Source organism: Leopardus geoffroyi, chromosome C1, assembly GCF_018350155.1.
Source record: "Leopardus geoffroyi isolate Oge1 chromosome C1, O.geoffroyi_Oge1_pat1.0, whole genome shotgun sequence".
Lineage (NCBI taxonomy): Eukaryota > Metazoa > Chordata > Mammalia > Carnivora > Felidae > Leopardus > Leopardus geoffroyi.
In genome coordinates, this window is record NC_059328.1 from 35,423,618 (window position 1) to 35,451,274 (window position 27,657).

Here is a 27,657-nt window from a genome sequence, read left to right on the forward strand (position 1 = left end):
AAAATACATCACCATCTGCTTTCATTTTCACCTTACCTCTGGCCATTTCCTTCTTCTTTGCTCCCATCATGCCCAAACCTTGCTCTCCTTGGCAGAGACCACTAGGACGAGGCATTTACTAACAGTCCCCCATATGGAGCCATCAGCTAGTTCCCAGGGAGGTTAAAGAGAAAGCAGGAGACAGTCTCCACCCTCTAGTTGTAATTAAGGAACGTATGACTAGCTGCTAAGAATTTAATGTCTAAGCTTGCCAACTCTAATATACAGGAAAGCATAAATATCAGTACTTGATGGATGCATAAATGAGCTAGGTCCTTTGTTTTACATAATAGATAATCACAATTGATCTTTCTGCATTCCAAAGGAAACAATCCCTTTATTCTTTGGAGTCTTGTGAATTTAGCAGTGCAACACTGCTTAACTTTCTAGGTCTTTTACCTTAAATCTCTCCTGCATACTGCTGTCATGTTATCTTTCCAGAATCCTGAATTTGAATCATTTCCCTTCTCAAAAAATCTTTAGTAATTCCCCAGTATTCAAGGCCCTCTGTTATTGTACCAACTTAACTTTCCAGCCTTATCTCCTAATATTCTCCAACAGGGACCCTCAATTTGGGCCAAACTGTCCCTAAACAAATCTTGCATACCCTGTCTCCAAGTATTTGTTCACAGCCTTCTTTGTATGCAGGATCCAGCTTCTTATGTCCTTTTCCATACCTGATCTGTATCCATCCTTCAAGGCCAAATTATTCTCTTACATTGTCCTGACCACCTCAGTCCTTAGAGACTGCTACCTTCTCTAAATTCTTAGAACACTGTTGGCCATAATCGTTCAGTATCTGATACTGTTTGCTACTGTTTGTTAGCCTTTTATATGCATAGTCTTATCTTCCACTGAGGCAAATAAATTCTTTCAGATGGTCTCCTGCCTCAGGGATACCCTTAAATACCAAAATAGTGGTTTGACCAGAGAAGGAAACTTCATAAACATTTGTCAGTTGAACAATGTGTTCCTGAAAAATAGAAAGGATGAGTAAATGGAGAAGGTCCAGCTCTGTCCCTAATTAGATAAATGATATGGAAGAAATCCTTCTTCCTCTGGCTTTTAGCATCATTATCTGAAATACAGGTGACTGGACTAAATGACATTCTAGCTGCTACAGACTATGATAGGATCTTACAAATAAGTTCATATTTTCAGAGCATTAAAATATATTACTTAATTGTATCTTATGGTGAACTTTTCTAAGATACAAGGAACCCCCCGTTTCCTAAAATTTCATTTTGATACATGGACTCAAAAAAATTCATAACAAAACCCTCTTTTTTATATAAAGAATTCCAAATTCAGTCAGCTATATCCCAAGAAACAAGCTGTGTTACAAGGTACCATCATAGCTACTCTGTAGAGAAAAAAAAGAGTTCCAGTGGGGCTGGCAAACTACAGCCTGCCAGTTGGATGGCCCTGATGATTGTTTTTGTAGATGAAGTTTTATTGGAACACTGCCATGCTTATTTGTTATATCTTAGGATGCTTTGTGCTAAAACAGCAGAGTTGAATAAATGCAACACCATATGGTCTGCAAAGTCTAAAATATTTACTATTTGCCCTTTACAGAAAAAGTCTGCCAATCCTTGTTTTATACCTCAACATTCATCAGAAAATACCAAAGCCCTTGATCACAGAAACTTAAATCACAGTTGGTCACTGGGTGATTTCCCATTCATTCAATTAAGAAATATTTTGGGGCGCCTGGGTGGCGCAGTCGGTTAAGCGTCCGACTTCAGCCAGGTCACGATCTCACGGTCCGTGAGTTCGAGCCCCGCGTCGGGCTCTGGGCTGATGGCTCAGAGCCTGGAGCCTGTTTCCGATTCTGTGTCTCCCTCTCTCTCTGCCCCTCCCCCGTTCATGCTCTGTCTCTCTCTGTCCCAAAAATAAATAAACGTTGAAAAAAAAAAAAAAAGATTTAAAAAAAAAGAAATATTTATTGGGATTTCTTTCTTTTTTAAAATGTTTATTTCTTATTTTGAGAGAGAGAGAGAGAGAGAGAGGGAGAGAGAGAACAAGCAAGCAGGGGAGTTGCAGAGAGAGGGAGAGAGAGGGATCCTAAGGAGACTCTGTGCTATCAGTGCAGAGCCCAATGTGGGGCTGGAACCTATGAACTGTGAGATCATGACCTGAGGCGGAACCAAGAGTCAGACACTTAACTGACTGAACCACCCAGGAGCCCCTGGAATTTCTTATTTCTAACTAAATCTTCATTCAATTTCCTCATCTGTAAAATGGCATATAATAACGTCCACTTCATAGGGTTATTGTAAAGATTACATAAAGCCTTTAACACAATGCCTGACATAAAATCTGAAAAATGACAGCAGCTATTATCATCATTATCACCACCACCACTACCACCATCTTCTTTCCTGATGTCCTAGGAAAGAAAAGCAGGCTCTCTCTGATGGCCATGACCAACAGTGAAAGGAGAGAACTCTAGCCTCCCTTAGACTTCTTGACTTCATACTTGGGGAAGAGCTTTATTTTGATAGTACTCAGATTAACCACAAGAAGACAGGGAATGTTCTTTTGATACAAAATGGCAGTTGACTCCACAAGTCCTCTGACATCAGATATATCTAGAACTCAATATCTTTGTCAGAGTGTATCAAGAAAATAAATCCGATTTTAATTTATGAATACCTCTCTTGATAAATTAGAGCTTGCCTGCAGCCCCAAACTTAAGCAACAACACTGTAAGACAATGTGAAATTAAATGATGCCACTGACTTATCACTACCTCCTAAATCAACCATCTATTCAAATTTGGTAACAAATTTTCTCACTTCTGAGAACTATAATTTTTTAAAAATATGTTTATTTTTGAGAGAGATAGAGAGAGTGAGCTGGGGAGGGGCAGAGAGAGGGGGACAGAGGATCCAAAGTGGGCTTTGTGCTGACAGCAGCATTCCCAATGTGGGGCTTGAACTCATGAATTGTGAGATCAGGACCTGAGCCAAAGGTGGATGCTCAACTGAGTCACCCAGGTGCCCCAAGAACTGTAATTTTTAAAAAGCCTAAGAACCTATACAGTTTTTTCTAAGTCAATCCAACAAGTGAATGGTGGGTGCCTACTTTTTTCTTTTTTATAGTGTTGGTCATACCTCTCTAATATGCATAATAGTTGTCTGAGGAAACAAGTAGGTTTTATGTTTTTTTTGTGGGGGGGGAATCCTTCAAAATGCTGAATAATGAAATGTAAATAATTCTTTGGTGGGAAAAAACAGATGATTTAAAATCAAGTGCCAATATCAATTGATAAATAATGGATATCCAAAATGTGATATATATCCATACAACAGAATACTGGTCAATAATAAAAAGGAATGAAGTACTGACATAAGCTACAAGACAAGTAAACCCTGGAAACACTATGCTAAGTGTAAGAAGCCAGCCGTAAAAGGCCACATAAGATATGATTATATTTATGTGAAATGTCCAGAACAGGCAAATACATAGAGATATAAAGTAGATTAGTTTTGGTTGTCTAGGGTGGGAGGGGAGGATTAGAGAAAAATAGGGAATCACTTAATGGGTATTGGGTTTCCTACTGGGGTAGTAAAAATGCTGTAAAAATTGATTGTGGTGATGGTTGTACAACTCTGTGACTATATTAAAAACCACTGAATTATTCACTTTAAATGGGTGAATTGTATGTTGCATATTTATAGCTCAAAAAAACTGTTGTATTTTATTTTTTATTTATGTATTTTTTTTAATGTTTATTTTTGAGAGTGGGGGAGGGGCAGAAAGAGAGGGAGACAGGATCTGAAGCAGGCTCTGTGCTGACAGCAGAGAGCCTGGTGCAGGGCTCGAACTCATGAACCATGAGATCATGGCCTGAGCTAAAGTTGGATGCGTAACCAACTGAGTCACCTAGGCAGGCCAAAGCTGTTTTATCTTAAAAAAGAAAAATCACACCTTAGCTTATATGTTACATGTCAAATTTATTCAATAAAAATAAAAATAAAAAAATAAATTTTTAAAAGGAAAAATCAAATGCTAGGACTTCCATCTTCCATCTAAGATTTATAGAGCTGGAAAGAGAGTTGCTCTCATCCTAACAAGAAAAAATTGAATAATCCACGAAATTGTAACTTTTCTTGAACTCATCACAGGCAGAACTCTAAGCAGCCAGAACTCTAAGGAAAGACAAAAGCCACCAAGGAGAGAGGAAACATCAATGTCAGCTCACCTATAGTACAGCATAAAAGTTATAGGGCTGCCATGTAAGTGGGTAAGAAGGATTTAGCTAAATTCTCCATAAATTTCTACAGGTTGAATGTGAGCTAGCATAAGAGGATATCATCCCAGGAATCACAGACACATAGGGTATTTGCACCTATTTTTCTCAAATACACAAAACTGTATACTACAAAGAGTAAATTTTACTGCATATTAAATGATGCCTCAATGAAATGAACTTAAAAAAAAAAAAAATCAAGTGGAGTGCCTGGGTGGCTCAGTCGGTTAAGCATCCGACTTCGGCTCAGGTCATGATCTCACAGTTTGTGAGTTCGAGCCCCATGTCAGACTCTGTGCTGACACCTCAGAGCCTGGAACCTGCTACAGATTCTGTGTCTCCTTCTCTCTCTGCCCCTCCCCCACTCATTCTCTGTCTCTCTGTCTCAAAAATAAACACTAAAAAATAAATAAAATAAAAAAATCAAGAGCCAAGTAATTAGAAACAACCTCAATGCCCAACACTGGATATGGTTAGATAAATGATGGTATATATTCATATGACAGATAATTATATAGCTCTTGAAAACCATGTTAAAAAACTAAGAAGACTGTGATAGGATAATGGGCCCTCAAAGATGTCCACTTTGGAACCTGTGAAAGTTATTACCTTACATGGCAAAAGGGACTCTGCAGGTGCAATTAAGATTCTTGAGATGGGTAGGTTATCCTATATTATCCTGGTGGGTCCAATGTAATTACAAGGGTCTTTATGAGAAGGAGACAAATAGTTGATGAAGTACTTTTTAACTGATGTGCTATTTATTTAAGATTTTATTTTTAAGTAATCTCTATACCCTAACATCGAGCTTGAACCAACAATCTCAAAATCAAGAGTTGCATGCTCTACTGACTGAGCCAGCCTGGTGCCCCTAATATGTCATTTAATTCTCCAGAATCACTTGGCCCAGAGGGTCAAATGCCAGCCATATCATTGGGTCTGACTGCAACACCACAAATCTAGCGGGCTGCCATTTGAATACTCTAGGGTATATTTGCCTCTGTAAACAGGTCTACAATGCTTTTTTTGTTTTGTTTTGTCTGTTTTTTTTATGTCTACAATGTTAGACAGATGCTGCCTACACTAGCTGGGGCCCTCTCCTTGTGATATGGACATGGCCTGCAGCCCCTGAAAAATGAGAATCAGAGCTCCAAGCAGCAGTTTCTAGTGTTTGGTCTACTTTCATTATGCTTCCACTTACTCCTGGGGTGCTGGAAAATTCCTTTAGACTCTGACAGACCAAATGATCATCTCTTTATCAAATATTTATAGAGAAAAGAGCAATACTATTAGGCCACAAACTAGTAAGCCAAACAGGAATAGGTTTTCAGCATTACATACAATCAAACAACAAGCTTTTTAAAAATGCCCATTCTATGCCAGACCAATTAAAGAAGAATCACTAGCAGTGGGGCTCAGCCAACAGCATTTAAAAAATACTCCCCAGAGTTGAGAACTATTGGTCTTATGAAAAGGGTAGACAAGAAATCAATGCTTACAGCAGTGAAGCTGGAAAAACTCTGATTGAATGGGCATATATTTTTTGGTACATGCTCAGTCAGGAGTTTTAAGAGGCATACATGTTATTAGTTAACATTCAACATAGTTTTTATTTTCTTTTAAAAGTTTGTTTGTTTGTTTATTTATTTAGAAAGCGAGTGCACACACGTGCAGAAGTCAGGAAGGCACTGAGAGAGGGAGAGAGAGAGAGAGAGAGAGAGAGAGAGAGAGAGAGAGAGAATCCCAAGTAGGCTCCACACCACCAGTGCAGAGCCCAATGCAGGGCTTGAACCCACAAGCTGCGAGATCATGACCTGAGCAGAAGTCAGACACTTAACTGACTGAGCCACCCAGGTACCCTGCATCATAGTTTTTGTACATGCACACGTCAATGCATAGGGCTTGCTTCCTGAGAAAGAAAACAATTTAATCATCCAGGCAGTTTAATTCTACAACTGCAAAAAGGATCACCCCGAGGGTGAGAAAGTTTGCTTTATCAGGCAGTAGCAAACCATGGGGAAAACGATTATTCTGTGTTCAAGGCTGAATTCTTAAGAAGTGAGATGAGACAGTATTTGGGGTGCAAGATGCTTATTAGGGATCAATACCCATGAAGGGAAGAGGAGGAAGCAAGACTGGGCAGAGGAAAAACTGAACCAAGATGCAGGTTGTACAAAGCCTCAGCCAACACAGCAGGGAGTTGTGAAGTACTTCCTGTCAGAGTGACCAGGCCTTCATATCCATCCCTCATTTACTCTTGCTGCCCCAGCAAGGGTATGACCTCAATGTGGCTCTTTACAGATGAGGTAGATCCTGAAGTCTGTGATGACTAGAGGCTGTCTGCTAATTACACTTCCTATAGATGAGCAGCAAGTCCTTCCTTGAAGGGGGACCTAGACATTTTACCTGTATGTCTATCATATGGCACTATAACAATGAACACTGTGGGTCAAGAGGTGGTTCCTTTTCTTAAGAATCCATTCTAACCTAGGCCTCTCTCCCTGGAAGCACAAAAAAGAAAAATTATGAGGCTATTTGTTGCCAATGTTTAAACAACAAAAACCCTTGAAGTTTAGTAAGACCATAGGATGACTGCCCATTTCCTTGATGTTTTGGATTGAGCTGATGATTTGTCCAAGATCTTAGCAAAGGCATTCAGCTAAGACAGGATACATACCATATACATAGCCACATGACTTTCCCTACTTCCAGGATATGTGGGGAGCAAACTGAGGCTGAAAGGAAAGGAACTGTGCCATATAAGCACATTTCCCCCCTTTGAGATGTCTTTCAACTTCATTATTTCTTAAAAACAAAGCCTAGAGATTTAGAATTTATTGGTCATCTATGTTATATAACAAATTACTTCAAGCTCAGAGGCTTAAAAAAATAAACTATTATCTCACAGTTTTTGGAATCCAGGAGTGGGTTAGTGGTTCTGACTCAGGTTCTCTCATGAGGTTGCAGTCAAACTGCTGGCCAAGAGCTGCAGTCATCTCGAGGCTGACTGGAGGAGAACCTGCTTTCGACATGGCTGTTGACAAGTCTCAGAGTATCTCTTCCAAGCTCACTAACGTGGTTGCTGGCAGACCTCAGTTCCTCATGACATGGACTTCTCCATAGCCTGCCTGAATGTCCTTATGACATGGCAGCTAGTTGTCAAGAACTTTTTTTATCCCCCAAGAGGGGCCCATAGGTGCCATATCTATAAGTCCTTTCATGTTTGAGAATGTCTTCCTATTGCTTTTAAATATAAAAGATATCTTTATTGTTTACAATATTCTCAAGTTCCACTTTCTTTCCCTGAGAACTCTGCATATATGGTTCCTCTGGTATTTAATGTTGTGATGAACTTGGAAGTAAGCTTAATTTTTCTCTCATGTAAGTGATAAGCTTTTTGTCTTTGATGCTTGAAGAATTTTTTCTTTATCCCTAAAGTTTAACAGGTTTACTAGGATACATCTGGCCAAATTTTCTTAGAACACACTATACTCTTAAAATTTGCAGATTCTTTTTTTTTTTTTTTTTTGAGAGAGAGACATAGACAGCACAAGCAGGGAGAGGGGCAGAGAGAGAGAGGGAGAATCCCAAGTAGACTCCATGCAGTCAATGCAGAGCCTAATGTGGGGCTCAAACTTACGAAACCGTGAGATCATGACCTGAGCCAAAATCAAGAGTCAGATGCTTAACTGACTGAGCCACACAGGCACCCTAAATTTGCAGATTAAGATTTGTAAATTTTTACTTGATTCAAGAAATTTTATTATATTTTATCTTGTTTTTAATTAAAAAATTGAAATTGTGTATGAACATAAAGAGGTAAGCAGTTTCTCAAGGCTTACAAGGAAAAATTTCAGTCCTCTATTCCTTCTCCTACCCCATTTTCTATTCCCCAGAAGCACCCACTTTCAATTCTTTTAGTGGATCCATTTAGTATTTATATCTGTATTTCTAATAACATTTTAATATTGAGATTTCTTAAAAACATTTTTTTAATCTTTACTATTTAAAAAAAATTTTTTTTTAACGTTTATTTATTTTTGAGACAGAGAGAGACAGAGCATGAACGGGGGAGGGTCAGAGAGAGAGGGAGACACAGAATCTGAAACAGGCTCCAGGCTCTGAGCCGTCAGCACAGAGCCCGACGCAGGGCTTGAACTCATGGACCGTGAGATCATGACCTGAGCCGAAGTCGGATGCTTAACTGACTGAGCCACCCAGGCGCCCCTTTAATCTTTATTTTTGAGAGAGAGAGAGAGAGACAGACAGACAGACAGACTGTGAGTGGAGGAGGAACATAGAGAGAGGGAGACAAAGAATCTGAAGCAGGCTCCAGGCTCTGAGCTGTCCACACAGAGCCTGACGCGGGGCTCGAACTCATGAACTGTGAGTTCCTAACCTGAGCCCAAGTCAGAAGCTTAACTAACTGAGCCACCCAGGTGTCCCATTTCCCATTTCAGACATCATCTGTTGACTTCCCAGTATGGAAGATGAGGATTTAGGTTTCTTTCATCACCAGCTCTGTCCCTACCAACATACAGCCATACTTCTGTACCTTTTACCTTCCCAATATAATTTTACAATTTTGGTTAGTTCAGTAATCGAAGTTTAAGTTATTACCACTGCAGCTTTAGGTATTAGCTATTAACTATTAAAAAGGAAGTTTATCTCTCTTGTCTTCCCTCGTCTCCAACACGCTAACCCTCCCTCTCATCATTCCAAAGTAATTATATCATAATTTTGGTTAGATCAAGTTAGTGATTACATTACTATGCAAATATAAACATTAGTTACAGCTGAGACATTCAGTAACTAATGATTGTTTTTCTTGCATATTTTTGCTTGCCTTGGCATTATTGTCTCTCATTTCTTGGTTTTCCAGATATTTATCAATAATTCAACCCCAACCTAATCACCAAGTACTCAAAATCATCTCAAAATGTTGAGACACATCAACTCTTCTGCCATTTTCATCAGAAGAAATATGATCATCTTGAAGAAATTATTCCTAAAGCTTTCTGACCTATTCTAATCTGGTCTGGTTGCCATTTACACTGGGGGCTCAGATGTTATCCTGGAATCTCCCTTTATCATCATCCTAGGGATTCTTTTTCCTATATCCTATGTCTTTCTCTTTTCTTAGTTTATGCCAGGGTTTTGGTGTTATATATTCTCTAGCAGCTTTCTGAAAACAGATACATGGAAAGCAAATGTCTGTAAAATTCTTATTCTACTCTCACACCTGATTGATAGTTTGACTACATACAGATTTAAGAATTTTGAAAGCCGTCCTCTGTTTTAGTTTCTAGTGCTGCTGTTAAAAGTTCAAAGCTGTTTTAATTCCTTTACATGTGACATCCCCCCTCCTATCTGGAAGCTTGCTGGATCTTTTCTGTGATGTCAGTGTTATAGCATTTCATAATGACAATCTTGGTATGTTTCTTTTCATGCATTTTGCTGGACACTGTTTCCTTTTAGTCTAGAAACCCAGCCCCTTTCATTCTGAGAAATGTTTTTTACATTACTTCATTGATAAAATCTTTCCCCTTCATTTTCTGTTTTCTCTTTCTGGAACTCCAAATATTCAAATGTTCTTGGTTGCTCCTTTAATTTACTTAGCATTTCTTTATTTTTCATCAATATGTTGTTTTATTCTACTTTGTGAAACATTTTTCAAAATTGAGTTTTTCATCTTGTTCTCTAAATGTTCCCTTTATTCTTTTTTTTTTTTTTTTAAAGTTTATTTATTTTGGGGGGAGGGCAGGGCAGAGAGAGAAAATCCCAAGCAGGCTCCACACTGTCAGCACAGAGCCTGATGTGGGGCTCGAACTCACAAATATGAGATCATAACCTGAGCTGAAATCAAGAGTTGGACGCTTAACCGACTGAGCCACCCACGTGCTCCTAAATGTTCCCCTTGAAAAAATCATTTTGAATATAGGTGACCACAATGTTATGTTAGTTTCATGTGCACAATATAGTGATTCAACATCTCTATATGATATGCTATTCTCATCACAAGCGTGTGGCTACCATCTGTCACAATAGAACACTATTACAATATCATTGATTATATTCCCCAAGCCATGCCCTTTATTCCTGTGACTTATTCAGTCCATTAACTGGAAGCCTGTATCTCCCACTCCCTTTCATCCATTTTGCCCATTCCCTCACTTTTCTTCTCTCTGGCAACCATCAGTTTGTTCTCTGTATTTATAGGTCTGATTCTGCTTTTTGTTTACTTATTCATTTGTTGTTTTTTTGATTCCACACGTGAGTGAAATCATATGGTATTTGTCTTTCTCAGTCTGACTTATTTCACTTAGCATAATACCCTCTAGGTCCATTCATGTCACAAATGGCAACATCTCGCCTTTTTTATAGCTGTGTAATATTCCATGGGGTGTGTGTGTGTGTGTGTGTGTGTGTGTGTGTACAGAATTTCTTTATCCATTGATCTCTTGATGGACACCTAGGTTTCTTCTATATTTTGGCTACTATAAACAATGCTGCAGTAAACACAGGGGTATATATATCTTTTCAAATTAGTGTTTTCATTTTCTTTGGATAAATACTCAATAGTGGAATTATTGGATCATATGATATTTTTAATTTTTTGAGGAACTTCTGTACTGTTTTCCACAATGGCTACACCAATTTACATCCCCACCAATAATGGATGAGGGTTCCTTTTTCTCCACATCCTCACCAACACTTGTTTCTTGTCTTTTTTTTATTTTAGCCATTCTCACAGATATGAAGTGGTATCTCACTGTGGTTTTGATTTGTATTTTCCTGATCACTGGTGATGCTGAATATCTTTTCATGTGTCTGTTGGCTATCTGTATGTCTTCCTTGGAAAAATGTCTATTCGGGTCCTCTTCCTCTATCTATCTATCTATGTAAATAAATGTGTTATTTTATTTTTCAGAGAGAGAGAGAGAGAGAGAGCGAGCACGAGTGGGGGAGGGACAGAGAGGGAGACACAGAATCTGAAGCAGGCTCTAGTCTATAAGCTATCAGCACAGAGCCTGATCTGGGGCTCGAACACATGAACCATGAGATCATGACCTCAGTTGAAATTGGAGGCTTAACTGACTGAGCCACCCAGGCACCCCAAATCAGATTTTTTTTTTTTTTTTGGTATTGAGTCATATAAGTTCTTTATATATTTTGGATATCAACCTCTTATGTGATATTGTTTGCAAATACCTTCTCCAATTCAGTGGGTTGCCTTTTTGTTTTGTTGATAGTTTCCTTCGTTGTGCAAACGTTTTTTATTTTAATGTAGTCCCAATAGTTTATTTTTGCTTTTGTTTCCCTTGCCTTAGAAGACAGATATAGAAAAATGGTGCTATGGCCAATGTCAGAGAAATTACTACCTGTGTTCTCTTCTAGAAATTTTATGGTTTCAGGTTTCACATTTAGGTCTTTAATCCATTTTGAGTTTATTTTTGTGTATGGTGTTAGCAAGTGGTCCAGTTTCATTCTTTTGTATGCAGCTGTCCAGTTTTCTTAGCACCAGTTTTTGAAGAGACGGTCTTTTGCCCATTGTATATTCTTGCCTCCTCTGTCATAGATTAATTGATCATATAAACCATGTTCTTATTTCTAGGCTATTTTGTTCCATTGATCTATGTTTCTGTTTTTGTGCCACTAAATGCTCACTTTTTAACACAGAATTCTGCTTTTGGGGGCATGAATACAGTATTCTTATCTCTCAGTGAGGGCAAGGATTTTGGTGTGTTTTGTTCACTGCTGTATTCCTAGCTCCCAGAATAGTGGTACTCGGATGGTCAAACATTAATAAATCTTTCTGAGTAATGTTATCTTTTTTGAAGTTTTCTTCTCTCTAAAAAATTTGTTTATTTATTTTAATTTTTTAAAGTTTATTTATTTATTTTGAAAGAGAGAGTGCAAGCAGGGAAAGGGCAGAGAGAGAGAGAGAGAGAGAGAGAGAGAGAGAGAGAGAGAGAATCCCAAGCAGACTCTGTACTGTTAGCCCAGAGCCCGATGCAGGACTCAAACTCATGAACTGCAAGATCATGACATGAGCTGAAATCAAGAGTCGGACACTTAACCTACTGAGTCAGGCATCCTCTCTCTCTTTCTCTCTCTATCCATTTGTCTATATATTTATGAAAGAGAGAGAGAGCGCGCACACGCAAGAGAGCAGCACCAGTGGGGGAGAGGAACAATGGGAGAGAGAGAATCCCACGTAGGTTCCATGCCCACAACCTTGGGATCATGACCTGAGCAGAAATCAAGAGTCAGACACTCAGCTGACCGAGCCACCAAGGCTCCCCATTTCTGAAGATTTCTGTTGGTCTTTTTTTCTGCTAACTTATTGTGCTTTTTTCCCTGTTTATTTGTTCTGGCCTCTAGATCATAATCCCTGTTTCTTTTTGTCTAAATTTAAGAGTGGCACACACACAAAAATCTCATTGTGAGCACTGAACACGTGGTGGGCTTTGTCAACTTTGAAATTCAATGTAGGATGATCCAAGAAGTGGGTTTTCTGTCGGGAATTCCCTGATGTCTGCATCTTTTAGGGCTCCTCTTGGAAAGTCTGCTACCATAGAGAAGAATCTTCTAATGCCCTTGCTTGACAGGTGCAAGCCTGGCTGCTAGTATTTAGAAGCTAAGTGGGAGACAGAAGCTGAAGACCTCAGGACATACACTTCCTACTCATTTTTTTGCAACATATCTCCATCCTCATTTATGCCTAGTGCTCCAATCCAGAGATCTTCTATCTTACCCTCTTCTGGGAATAAATTTCCAGTCTCTTACTAGGGTTGTGAGGTTTGGAGGAGGTAATCTGAGGATCGATCTACAATTTGGACACATTTTCAAGTAATCCTGTAGCTTTACTTGTAGATCTATTTGGTGCTGTTGAATCTTGACTCTTTAAAGAGTTTCATAGGGTAAATCAGTTTGCAGCTCAGCTTTCTCAGGTATGTTAAATTGTCCTGCTTTCCTGCTTCTTGTTGACGTTGCTCTTTCCTTTTCCATCTTCTTTAGTCTTCTGAATTTACATCTGTCTAAAATCCCTGTATTGCTGTTTTAGTGGGGCTTCAGAAGTCATCAGCCCTTCTAATTTTATGTTAAAATCCTCAAATAAAATTACTTTACGAAGAAGTCCTTATATCTTTGAATACATCTTTTGGTCCATGTTTAGTTCTGTATTTCAGAGACATTAGTTTATTGTCATCTTTATCTTTTATTTCTATCAGATTCTCTATAATTTTTAATCATTTTTGTTGAAATTACTGAATACCTCAAACCTTTCTTTTATGTCAATAATTTGATTTTCAATGGTATCTGTTCTGTCCTTTGCTATTTTGTCTTCAATTTATTTTCTTAGTTCTAAAATATCCTTTTTTATCTCATTTTGTTTTACCATCTCATCACTGAACTTTTATTTATTAAATTCACATTTTGATGAATTGTTCTACAGCTGTAAGAAATTCTATGCAATGAGTTATGTTGTCAGGATACTTTTTTTTGTCTCTTTTAGAACATTTTTCTCGCTTTTATTTTGTTTGCTGTATGTTTACCCAGTTGACATACCAGTTCTTTTGGTCTTGTTCATGCTTTATTTATTTGTCTTGGTATGATATGGGTGAGTTCTTACCTTTCATCCTCCTGTACCTGAGACCAACTACCACGTGAGTGGCGGTTATTTTTTTCCTTTCTTTTTTCTTTTTACTGAAGTATAGTTGATACACAACGTTACATTAGTTTCATATGTACAATACAGTGATTTGACAACTCTATACTGTTAATGCTCACCTCAAGTGTAGCTACCATCTGTCACCATACAACACTATAACACCATTGGCTATATTCTCTATGTCGAACCTTTCATTCCTGTGACTTATTCATCCCATAATTAGAAACCAGTACCTCCTACTCTCCTTCACCTCTTTGTACTCACCCCCTACTCCCCTCCCCTGTGGCAACCACCAGTTTGTTCTATTTATGGGCCTGTTTCTGCTTTTATTTTAATTTTCATATTTAAAAAAAAAGATTTTATTACAGAATTTTTTTAATGTTTATTTTTGAGAGAGAGAGGGAGAGAGAGAAAGAGAGCACATGCGAGTTGGGGAGGGGCAGAGAGGGGGGACAGAAGATGTGAAGCGGGCTCTGAGCTGACAGCAGAGAGCCCGATGTGGGGCTTGAACTCATGAACCATGAGATCATGACCTGAGCTGAAGTTGGACACTTAACTGACTGAGCCGCCCAGGCACCCCCAAAATTTTTTATTTTGAAGTAATCTCTATACTCAATGTGGGGCTCAAACTCACAACCTCCGGATCAAGAGTTGCATGCTCCACCAACTGAGCCAGCCAGGTGCCCCTATTTCTGATTAAAAAAAAAAAAAAATAAGTGAAATCATATATATGGTTATTTACCTTTCTCTGACTTATTTCACTTAGCATAACACCTTCTAGGTCCATCCTCATGTTGCAAATGGCAAGATCTCATTCTTTGTTATGGCTGAGTAATATTTCATTGTATATATTACCACATCTTCTTTATTCATTCATCCATCAATGTATTGATGGAGACAGGTTGCTTCCATATCTTGGCTACTGTAAATAATGCTGTAATAAACATACGAATGCACATATCTTTTCAAATGACTATTTTTGGTTTCTTTGGGTAAATACCCAGTAGTGCTGGTTATTTTATATTCTGTGTACTTTTCTATGGCTTCAGGGAATGATGGGAGCCAGAGGGATAGAAGGAGCAGAGGGAACAGAGCTAAGGTACTACAGAATCTTTGTTAAAACATTCTTCTTGGGGGGGCTGGGTGGTTCAGTTGATAAAGTGTCCAACTCTTGACTTCGGCACAGGTCACGATCTCATGGTTTGTGAGTCTGAGCCCCATGTTGTGCTCTGTGCTGGTAGTGCAGAGTCTGCTTGGGATTCTGTCTCCTGCTCTCTTTCTCTGCTCCTCCTCTCCTTTCTCTATATCTCTCTCAAAATAAGTAAAAATAATCTTTAAAAAAACACATTTTTCTTTCCTGAGATTCTGTTAAAGATTCTTCTTTCAGTCCACATAATTAAGGATTATATTCCATTCCTAAAGAGGGATAGTCTCCAGCTTCATATTACTTCACTTACTCATTTTTATGCTTGATCTTTCATTTCTGTTAAAGAGTCAGCCTCATTGTTCATTTTCCCTGCTTCATCATTTACTTGCAAGTAGTTGTTCCTGCTACTTCTCGGTCAGAAGAAGATAAAAGTACTTAAAAAAGAAGATAAAATGTGCTTGGTTTGGTTCTTTGCATCTTTGGAGCTTTTAGTGGGAATTTGCAGGATTTCATTAATACATCAGTATGGCTTCTGGGGAGGAGTGATAGGGTGGAGTTGGGACCCACCTTTATTCCTTTCTATTCTTCATCAGAATCTTGTTTCTTTCCTTGACCTTCAATTTTTAAACTTTATTATATTTAATTATCCTACTTTGTCGCTGTTGAAATTTCTGCCAGTTTTATTCCCCATAGCAGCCCTATTATTACTAAACACATTTTTATAGATAAGACAACAAAGGCTCTAATATAGAACTCTAATACATTGGGTTAACTGGGCTAGCTGAAGCTAGAATTTAATTTCATTTTCATTAAAATATATAGTTTGAAATATGTTTCCTACCTCTGTTGTCCTGGATAGCAAAATCAATGACATTTTTCTTTCCCAATTTACTCCTCTCACATTCATTTTGTCCAGGGTCCAAACATGTTTTTGTTTGTTTGTTTTGTTTTGTTTTGTTTTTTAACAGCAAAAATGGGTTTAGTCAAGAATAACAGAGAATTACAATCTGGGACAAGCAGGCTATGGCAAAACTACAGACAAGTCCAACCCAGGCTCCAAACAGTTTTTAAACATTCCTATGTACTGGTATGAGGCAGTAAAGCTCTGAGTATGGTGGCTTCTGATGAAAAAGTCCATGCTGGGTAAGCACTCAATAAATGCTATTTAAAGAAAATGTGCCTGGTTTGCTTATTTGTAGCCATTAGGATGGCTACTATCAAAAAACAGAAAATAACAAATGTTGGTGAGGATGTAGAGAAATTGGAACCTTTGTGCAATTGTAAAATGGTACAGCCACTGTGGAAAATAGTATGGAGGTTTCTCTAAAAATTAAAACTAGAACTGTCATATAATCTAGCAATCCCACTTCTGGGTGTATACCCAGAAGAATTCAAAGCAGGATGTCAAAGGGATATGTGCACACATGTTCACTGCAGCATTATTCACAATAGTCAAGAGGTGGAAGCAAACCAAATGCCCATGGACAAATGAATACATTTTAAAAATGTGGCATATACACACAATGGAATATCATATAGCCTTAAAAAAGAAGGAAATTCTGACACATGCTTACAACATGAAGGAACCCTGAGGATATTATACTAAGTGAAATAAGCCAGTTGACAAACACAAGTACTATATAATTCCACTTATCTGAGGTATCTAAAGTAGTCAAGTTCATAGGAACAGAAAGTCAAATGGTGATTACCTGGAGCTGGGGGACAGGAAAAAGAGAAGAGCTGTTGTTTAATGGATATGGAACTTCAGATTTGCAAGATGAAAAAGTTTTAGAGATCTGTTTCATAACAATGTGAATATGTTTAACATTACTAAACCATATGCTTAAAAGTGGTTAAAATGTGTGTTTACCACAATTAAAAAAAAGAAAAAGAAGGTCTATAACACTGTTAGAAAGACAGTCCTGTTCTCTGTTCTCCCCACAGCTGCTGTGCAGGATTTGACTCTACCTTGGCAAGAAAAAAACACAGGGAAAAGCTAAGCTTATGTGGGGAAGAAAAGCCTTCATCCTGTCTCATGGGAAAATAGTCACATACTTTTGTCAATTTCACACAGTATAATCTCGTTTTCATTCCCTCTTTCCCATCCACTGGGTGGTTTTATTTTGTTTTAAGACAAGGAGAATTGCCAGAAAGAAAAACCCTAGGGCTTACTTTTGCAGGATGGATCCCTTAATGACCAGCTCTTCATCCAAGTCTGCTTCATTAGCCATGAAGAGCAGCCTCTTTCCTGTGCTGTCCACTCCAATGAAGTCACGCTGCTCCACTGAATCATACAAAAGAAAGAAAATCAAACAAAGCCATTTGCCCCTGCCTGCATGACTAAGTCAGGGGGACAGGGCACCTGCTCACAATTCTCTTGGAACTAAATACAGGATTGTTATATATATATGTTTTAAATACGGTGTTATATCACAGTGTTTATCACAGTGTTTAAAACATGGGTAGTCAAAATATTTTTGTATTGTTCTAAAGGGTATTATTAGGTTAACTAGTGAAGTTTGAATAAGGTCTATAGATTAAAGTACTGTAGCAATGTTAGAGAGGTGGGGGGCAGGATACACACTGATTTAAAAGCAAAGGGAATCATGTCTGCAACTTATTCTCAAACAGCTCAGAAAAACAGTAATAGTGTATGTACTACATTGTGTATACATATCATACACTGAATATATATCATTAGAGGGAGAAAATGATAGAACAAATGTTAACATTTGGGGAATTTGGGTAAAGGATATATAAGTTCTCTGTACTAGTCTTGTAATCATTCGGTAAATGCGAAATTATCTCAAAAACAGAGTTAAGGAGTAAAGATATGTTAGTTTGACTGTGGTAATCATTTCACAATCATGTCTACATATATCAAAACACCACTGTACACTTCAAATACACGTAATTTTTCTTTGTCAAAAATAAATAAAAATTAATAATAAAAAGCTGACTATGTGGATAAACCATAAAGTCACTACATGGCACAAAAAGTATAACAAGGAATTCTTTCTCTGCAAAGAATACCCTAGGTCTGTGCACTGTGGAAATGAGAAAAATATTATTTACAGACATGTAGATTCAATCAACATTAACTGTATGTCTATTATGCATTAGATTTTATTCTGTATGAGACAGCATTCAAAGAAAATAAGGTGCATTTTTACTAGATGTGGAGGGTTCTTTGGTAGACAGTGATTTTACAGGCTGTCATATTATTGCTGTTTTCTGTGTTAGATTTCTTTCGGCCAACCAGATTATAAATTCTTCAAAGGCAAGCTTATCATTCCTTTATATCTCCTTTAACATCTAGTACAATGTTAGGCACTTAATAAAATCTCCTACTAACATCTGAGAAGCTGAGGAGTACCTATAGCTTACAAAAGCATTTTCACATAGAGGCAGCATAGCATAATGATTAAGAAGAGAGCCTCTGAGGCCTGACTACCTGGGTATGAATCCCACTTACTAGCTGTATGTCCTAAACAAGATACTAAACTTCTCTATTCTTCAGCTTCATCTGCAAAATGGGTATCATAATAGTGCCAACCTCACAGGCTTGTTATGAGCACTGTATCAGTTAAGATTTGTAAAGTTCTTATAACAGTGCTATTAAATCAAACATTAAATAAAATGCTTTGTTAAAAAAATTAAACAAAATGCATGCTCTCATTTGATCCTCACAATAATAAAGCAATGATTTAATACCTTCTTGAAAGAAGAAAAAAGTTGAGCTCTAGAAAAATAGTTTTTCCTTTTTTTTAAATTTTTAAAAAAATTTTATTTATTTTTGATGGAGAGAGACGGAGCACAAGTGAGGGAGGGGCAGAGAGAGAAGGAGACACAGAATCCAAAGCAGACTCCAGGTTCTGAGCTGTCAGCACAGAACCCGACACGGGGCTCAAACTCACAAATTGCGAGATCATGACCTGAGCCAAAGTCGGACGCTTAACTGACTGAGCCACCCAGGCGCCCCGAAAAATAGTATTTCTAAAGGTGAATCTGTCTGTCTCCTACTGACAGACAACAGCTACCAAATAACTGAACATGATTCACTGTTGGCTGCAGTTGCCTATATACCTAGAACCAAATGTATTACAAGTGTATAATGTGTTTTAGCTCAGGTGCTTGAAAGCATTCATTCCTTGAGATGGTTTCTGGTCATCTTATCACATGCAGTGTCTGAATCTAAATAGGGAGAAACTATCATAAAAAAAATCATATGCTGGGGGGTGCTTGGGTGGCTCAGTCGGTTAAGCGCCCAACTTCAGCTCAGGTCACGATCTCAGGGTTTGTGGGTTCAAGCCCCGCATCAGGCTCTGTGCTAACAGCTCGGAGCCTGGAGCCTGCTTCAGATTCTGTGTCTCCCTCTCTCTCTCTGCCCCTCCCCTGCTCTCACTGTCCCTCTCAGTCTCTCAAAAAATAAATGTTAAAAAAAAAAAAAAAAAAAAAATCTTACATTGGGGTGCCTGGCTGGCTCAGTTGGAAGAGCATGTAACTCTTGATCTCAGGGTTGTAAGTTTGAGCCCCATGTTGGGTGTAGAGATTACTTAAATAAATAAATAAACTTAAAAAAAAAATAAGTTATATGTTATTTTTCTCAATGACCAAGATTAGTGAACTCCAAAGAAGGAAGGGCAAATAGTGCCAATTTGAGGGTAAGTTTTACAGGGAATATCAATTGAAGCAAATTTTGCAGAGAATTTCAAATGCCACACAGCAGATATGACATATATCAGTTCATCCATTACATGGAAACTTGAGAATATAAAGGTTTGCAGCAGTCTGATTATGAGCCAATATTTTAAAAAGAAACACAGAAATGTTATTTTTGGATATATTTGGAGTGCTTACTCTATCCAAGTCCTTCAGCCTACAAAACCTCAAATTATTGAATGTCTTGGGAGCAGTGATTTTCAAGTCCATGTTTCAGCTATGTTGCTCTTTACTCACATTCTTCACTCTCAGGGGCCCCTCCTTATATTTGCTTCCTTGAAGCTACCATAGTAACCAGGACCTCAGAATACACTACAAATTATAGGAACTTGTTTATGTTCTGCTTTAACAAAGTAAATTCTACTTTGGGAGCAGAGAATATAACATCAAAATGTCCATCCTAAGAAGGCTACAAAAATAAGATTAAGCAAGCAGATTAAGAAAGAAACTATGAATTACCATTAAAAAAATTCTGTCAACTAGTCATATTTTTTTTCTAGTTGATTTTTATTTATCTGACACTTCTGTCTCCTCTATTGTCATTTACTTATCCATTCATTCATTCAACTAATAAATAAACTTGTGCACCTCCCTTGTGATAGGCATTACATTTATAGTAGGGAATTCCAACTCATTTTATGAGGCTAGCATGATCCTGATACCAAGACCAGACAAAGACATTATGAGACAGAAAAATTACAGGCACATTCATTTGTTATATAAATACAAGGATCTTAAATAAAATACTAGCAAATAAAAACTAAAAACGTATATGGTAGAGTTAAAAGGGTTACAAATTTGTTGTACTTCTTCAAGACATAAGGTCTAGAATGTACAATGGTATAGCCACCATGGAAAATTGTTTGGCGGTTCCTCAAAAAATTAAAAAAAATAGAATTACCACACGATTCAGCAATTCCACTTCTGGGTAAACCACCCAAAAGAACTGAAAGTAGGGTCTCACAGAGATAGTGTGCATACCCTTGTTCATAACAGCATTATTCACAATAGCAAAAATGTGAAAACAACTCAAATTTCCACTGATGGAGTAACAGATAAGCAAAATGTAATATACACATACAAGAGAATATTATTCAGCCTTAAAAATGAAGGAAATCCTCATGCTAGGGCGCCTGGGTGGCGCAGTCGGTTAAGCGTCCGACTTCAGCCAGGTCACGATCTCGCGGTCCGTGAGTTCGAGCCCCGCATCGGGCTCTGGGCTGATGGCTCGGAGCCTGGAGCCTGTTTCCGATTCTGTGTCTCCCTCTCTCTCTGCCCCTCCCCTGTTCATACTCTGACTCTCTCTGTCCCAAAAATAAATAAACGTTGAAAAAAAAAATTAAAAAAAAAAATGAAAACAATTTATATATAAAAAAAAAAAAAATGAAGGAAATCCTCATGCTAAACACGGAGGAACCTTGAGGGCATTATATTTTATGACATAAACCTGTGACAAAAGGACAAATACTGTATGATTCCACTTACATATGGTACTTAAAGTAGTTAAAATCATAGAGACAGAAAGGATATGGGGCACATGGGTGGCTCAGTCGGTTGAATGTTTGAGTTCGGCTCAGGTCATGATCTCATCCGTTCACAAGTTTGAGCTCCGCAATGGACTCTCTGCTAATGTCAGCGTGGAGCCTGCTGCAGACCCTCTGTCCACCCCCGCCCCCTGTCCCTCTCCTGCTGGTGCTCTCTCTCTTAAAAATAAAAAATAAACATTAAAAATAAAAAGATGGGCACCTGGGTGGCTCAGTCGGTTAAGCATCTCACTTCGGCTCAGGTCATGACAGCTCAGAGCCTGGAGCCTGCTTCAAATTCTGTGTGTCTCTCTCTGCCTCCACCCCTACTCACACTCACTCTCTCTCTCAAAAATACATAAACATTAAAAAAAAAAAAAAAAAAGAAAGTATAATGGTAGTTTCCAGGGATTGTGGGGGGAGGGGAGGGGAATGGGGAGTTATTGTTTAATGGGTACAGAGTTTCAGTTTCACAAGATGAAAAAAGTTACACAGATGGTGGTGATGGTTGCACAACATTACACATGTATTTAATACCATTAAACCGTAGGGTCGCCTGGATGGCTGTTTGTAGAGCTTGCAACTCTTGATCTCAGAATCATGAGTTTGAGCCCCACATTGGGGGTAGAGATTACTTAAAAATAAATAAACTCTTTAAAAATACCACCGGAATGGGGCGCCTGGGTGGCGCAGTCGGTTAAGCGTCCGACTTCAGCCAGGTCACGATCTCGCGGTCCGTGAGTTTGAGCCCCGCGTCAGGCTCTGGGGCTGATGGCTCAGAGCCTGGAGCCTGTTTCCGATTCTGTGTCTCCCTCTCTCTCTGCCCCTCCCCCGTTCATGCTCTGTCTCTCTCTGTCCCAAAAATAAATAAACGTTGAAAAAAAAAAAATAAAATAAAAATAAAAATACCACCGGACTGTATACTTAAAGATGGTAAATTTTATATGTATTTTACAATTAAAAAAAGTGAAGGAAAAAAAGTGCTCACAGGAGAAAAAAAGAGGTAAGATCTAGTTCTCCATCCTTTAATATCTAAGCTAGCCTAGCAACTAGCTTTAACAGAGTGCAATGGAATGACACAGTCTGAATTCCACGCTTAGCTTCAGGAGACCTTGTGTGTAGTTTCTTCTACTCTCTCCTCCTCTTTTAGAAGGAGATAGAGAGAGCACATGAATGGGGGAGAGGGGGCAGAGGAAGAGAGAGAATCTGAAGCGGGCTCCGCGCTGAGTGTAGAGCCCGATGGGGTGTTTAATCCCACGATCCTGGGATCATGACCTGAGCCGAAGTCAAGAGTCAGATGCTCAACCAACTGAGCCAACCAGGTGTATCTTCTCTTACTCTTTTAGAACCTACTGCTGTTATATAAACCAGCTTGGGCCTCCAGTATGGCAACAGACTGGATGAAAGAGAAACTCAATTATCACAGCTTAGGCCCTAGACATATTAGTGTACCCAACTGTGGTAGGCAGCCTCTAAGAATGTTAACTGCCTCTTGGTAATCACACAATTTCTGTATCCCCTCCCACTGAGAACAGCTGGCTGGCTAGCAATTTGCTTCTAACCAACAAAATGTGGCAAAAGTGATGAGATATTATTTCTGTGATTCAGTTACATAACTTTGTAATTTCTGTCTTGTTAGACGATTCTCTCCTTGCTGGCTTTGGCAAAGCAAATTGTTATGTTGAAGAGGCCCAAGTGATAAAGAAATGAGGGCGGCCTCTGGCCAACAGCCAGCTAGAAACTGAGGCTCTCAGTCCAACAGTCCTTAGGGAACTGAAATTCTGCTGACAAACAAGAGAGCTTAGAAGCAAATTCTTTCCTAGCTGAGCCTTCAGATGAGACCTCAACCCTGAATGACAACTTGATTTCAGCTTTCTGAAAGACTCAGAATCAGAGGACCCAACTAAGCAAATGCCTGGACTCCTGACCCACTCTGTTGTTTCAAGATGTTAAGTTTATGGTAATTTGTTATATAGCAATAGATAACATACACTAGCAGCAACAGAAAACTGATACACTAGCTAATACCACTTGAACAGAGATGAGACAACTCAGTTATAATAGGCCAAACTACCAACCTAAAGAATCATGAGCAGATTACATACATCTTGCTACTTTTTTTTTTTTTTGCAGTGTTTAACTTTACATTAAAAAAAAAAAATTCAATTTATTTAAACTAAAACAAAATGAAACAAAAGCAGTTCACCCATTTCTACCATCTACCTCTGGAAAGCACCAATCGGTTCTCTGTATCTATGAGTTTAGTTAAAAAAAATTATTTTTTTAGATTCCACATATAGAAGAGATCATATGGTATCTGTATTTCTGTTTGATTTATTTCACTTCACATAATATCCTTGAGGTCCATCCATGTTGTTGCAAATGCCAAAATTTCATTCTTTTTATGGCTGAATAATATTCCATTGTCTATATATACTACAACTTCTTTATTCAATCATGTACTGAAGGACACTTAGGTTTGTTTCCATATCTTGGTTACTGTAAATAGTATTGCAAGGAACAAGGGGTGCATATATCTTTTTGAATTAGTGTTTTTATTTTCTCTGGAAAAATACTCAAGTAGACTTATTGGATCATATGGTAGTTCTATTTTTAATTTTTTGAGGAACCTCCATACTGTTTTCCAAAATGGCTGCATCAATTTACATTCCTACCAACAGTGCATGAGGGTTTCTTTTTCTACGTATCCTCACCAACACTTGTTATTTCTAGTCTTTTTGGTAATAGCCATTCTAACAGGTATGAGGTAGTAGCACATTGTGGTTTGTATTTCCCTGATGATTAATGATGTAAAGCATCTTTTAATGTACCTATTGGCCCTCTGCAAGTCTTCTTTAGAAAAATGTCTATTCAGAGGGACCTGGGTGGCTCAGTCGCTTAAGCATCTGGCTCTTGATTTTGGCTTAGGTCATGATCTCATGGTTTGTGAGATCCATGGGATCTCATGGAGCCTGCTTGGGATTCTTTCCCTCCCTCTCTCTCTGCCCCTCTCATAGTCATGCTCTCTCTCTCTCTCAAAATAAATGAATAAACTTAAAAAGAAAAGAAAAATGTTTATTCAAATCTTCCGCCCATTTTTTAATTGGATTGTTTCTTTTTGCAATTAAGTTGTATGAGTTCTTAGCCCCTTATCAGATATATGGTTTGCATATATTTTCTCCAATTCAGTAGGCTGCCTTTTCATTTTGTTGATGGTTTCCTTTACTGCATGGAAACTTTTTAGTTTGATATAGTTCCACTTGTTTATTTTTGCTTTTGTTGCTTTTGATTTTGGTGTCAGACTCAAAAATCAAGGAGACTTAGCTCAAGAAGCTTACTGCCTATGTTTTCTTCTAGGAGCTATATAGTTTCAGGTCTTACATTCAAGGCTTTAATTCATTCTGAGTTAATTTTTGTGTATGGTATAAGATAGTGATCCCATTTCATTCTTTTGCATGTGGCTGTACAATTTTCCTAGCACCATTTCTTGAAGAGCTTATCCTTTCCCCATGGTATACTGGCTCCTTAGTCATAAACTAATTGACCATATATGTGTGGGTTTAATTCTGTGCTCTTTATTCTGTTCCACTGATCTGTGTGTCTGTTTTTATGCCAACACAATACTGTTGTAAGTATTATAGCTTTAAAATATTTGAAATCAGGGAGCATGATGCCTCCAACTTTGTTTTTTCTCAAGATTTCTTTGGTTATTCGGGTTCTTTTACTGCTCCATACAAATTTTAGGATTTTTTTTTTTTTTTTGGTTCTGTTTCTGAGGAAAGTGCTATTGGAATTTATTTTAAGTTTATTTATTTATTTTGAGAGAGGAGAGAGCATGCATGTGAGCTGGGGAGGGGCAGACAGAGAGGGAGAGAGAGATTCCCAAGCAGGTTCTGCACTGTCATCGTGGAGCCCAACGTGGGGCTTGAACTCATGAATTGTGACATCATGATCTGAGCCAAAACCAAGAGCTGGATACAATCGACTGAGCCACTCAGGTGCCCCAACACTACAATTTTGATAGGGATTACATTGAATAAATTGAATGAATACATGCTATCTTTTGTATAAAATTAGAATAAGTAAAATATATACATATATCTTTTAGGAATACAAAAAGCTGAGATATAACTATATGAAAAAGAAAGAAAAAAAAGAAAAATAATAAACACAGGATTCAGCAAGGGTACCTTAGATAGGGACAATAATGAGTTGGGGACACGTGGAGATCACATTGATAGAAGTTATTTTAAATTTTGAGTTTGGTGGTGTGTTAAAAAAAAAGAGATTAGTTTCAGAAATTTTTCAGAATTGAAGACTTGAATATTCAGATCGAAAGGCCCGTTATCATCTAACACGGGATGATATTAGACCATACTGAGGATAATCAGTGTGAAATTTTATAATTTTGGAAACAAAAAGATTGTATAAGCTTCCCAAAAGGTTGGGGTGGGTGGGTGGGAAGGTTTCATGCAGAGAATGAAGAATCAGAATGGTGTTAGACTTAATAGAAAAGCTAGAAGACAGTGAAATAATACCTTCAACATTTTGAGGAAACATGATTTCCAAGAGAAGATTATACCCAGCCAAAATATCAAACAACTATGAGGATAGAATAAAGACATGCAAAAGCTCAAAAATTTATTTTTCACAAACCTCATTTCAGGAGGCTACAAGAGGATATGTTCCACAAAAGAGTGAGTATAAACTAAGAAAAGAGGAAAAAATAAAATAAGGGGCGCCTGGGTGGCTCAGTCAGTTAAGTGTCTGACTTTGGCTCAGGCCATGATCTCACAGTTCGTGAGACTGAGCCCCACATTGGGCTCTCTGCTGTCAGCACAGAGCCCACTTCAGATCCTCTGTCTCTCTCCCCTTGTTCTCTCTCTCTCTCAAAATAAATAAATAAAAGAAATAAACTGGGAAAGAGGAAAATAATGACTTTCAAAATATGACAGTGAAGGGTGAACCTAAAATGGTAGTTTCACAGCAGAACAACTAATCCAGAAAAGCTCTAAGAGAGATATCTTCAAGAATCTGAAACTGAGAGAACACTGAATGTGTTGGAAAGTAATGAGAGGAATTCACACAACTGACGCTGATGTTGAATTAGTGATAAATACACAGAAAAATAAGCAAATGAAAAAACAAGACAATTTTTAGAAAAATAAAAGGAGGAAGGAGAAAATCATATACAAGGTTCAGCTGTGAATACCATTTAAACAGTTATAGTAAACATTAAATATTCAGTTAATAAATACTGCAAAAAATGGGGAGACTAGAAGTTTACAAGTGTGTGGTGGGGGTAGAGGGTACGGTAAAACAGAACTACAGCTTTAAGTTCCATAGTAGGAAATAAGTAAATAATTCCTAAAACTAAAAATACGAAGACATAGCAAAAAAACCCCCCAAAAACAACAAACCACGTTATTTGGAGATGTGGAATTAAATGTGAAAAAAAGTTAGCTAAAAATGTTGAAAGTGGCTGCCTCTGAGTAAGGTGAGAATAGACAGGGCTAACGACTGCTATTTATTATAATATAACTTGGATAATTCCATCAGTCTTTAAATTATGAGCATATAAAACTTTGATAAAAACAAAAACTAAATTCAAAAAAGAAAGAAAAAGAAAGCCCAGGCTATGGAGTCAGAAAGCATGGGTTCAAGTTCTGATTCTACCACTTACCACTGATGTGATTGATATTAAGCAACTATCCACAAAATGCTGGTAGGCCATTCATGAATATAAAACTTGGTAAATAACAAAACTACCTAGCCCCGTTCAATGGATTTTATTTTATTTCATTGTTTCAAGTTTTTATTTAAATTCCAGTTAGTGAAGATATAGTGTAATATTAGTTTCAGCAATTCACTAGATTTTAGTTTGAGAGCAAATCTTATCTTTGTTTCCCATATGAGGCTTAGCATAAACTTTACATATAGTATGTTCTAAATTCAATGACTATATCAAAACTTAATGCATTTATAAGTCAGGGATCTCATTCCAAGTAGCCTGTCTGCATATTAGTAAGTTGTTCCTCCTTCTTTTCAAATACCATGTTTTTAAATATATTTCCCTGTAACTGGGCATTAAATTGCACCCTGTATTTTACATATGCTCCTATTATTGTACACTGTGACTTATAAATTCTAGCATATTTGAACCTACTTCTGCATGCTGTTTCTTCAATCACAACAATTTCAATTTTCAATATGCTGGGATTTCAAGTCAGTTCTGTTAAATATAATTAGAAAGAGTGGGGGAGTTGGGGATTGAGAAGAGAAAAGAGATAAAGCA

The 27,657-nt window shown here is 37.8% G+C and overlaps 1 protein-coding gene and 1 long non-coding RNA gene across 4 annotated transcripts in view; both read right to left on the reverse strand.

The window, feature by feature from the left end:
* EIF2B3 (eukaryotic translation initiation factor 2B subunit gamma) overlaps positions 1-27,657 on the reverse strand; it is a 123,019-nt gene that overhangs the window by 54,920 nt on the left and 40,442 nt on the right. For all 3 annotated transcript variants that reach the window (XM_045477113.1, XM_045477112.1, XM_045477115.1), the window contains exon 5: positions 17,290-17,401. In XM_045477113.1, the coding sequence (XP_045333069.1) occupies positions 17,290-17,401 (112 nt within the window). The remainder of the gene's footprint in view (positions 1-17,289; positions 17,402-27,657) is intronic.
* LOC123597783 lies at positions 173-17,274 on the reverse strand. The gene is made up of 3 exons (XR_006712257.1): positions 16,842-17,274; positions 12,952-12,956; positions 173-185 (listed from the first exon to the last, which is right to left on the reverse strand). It is a non-coding gene; the product is annotated as an uncharacterized LOC123597783 (long non-coding RNA).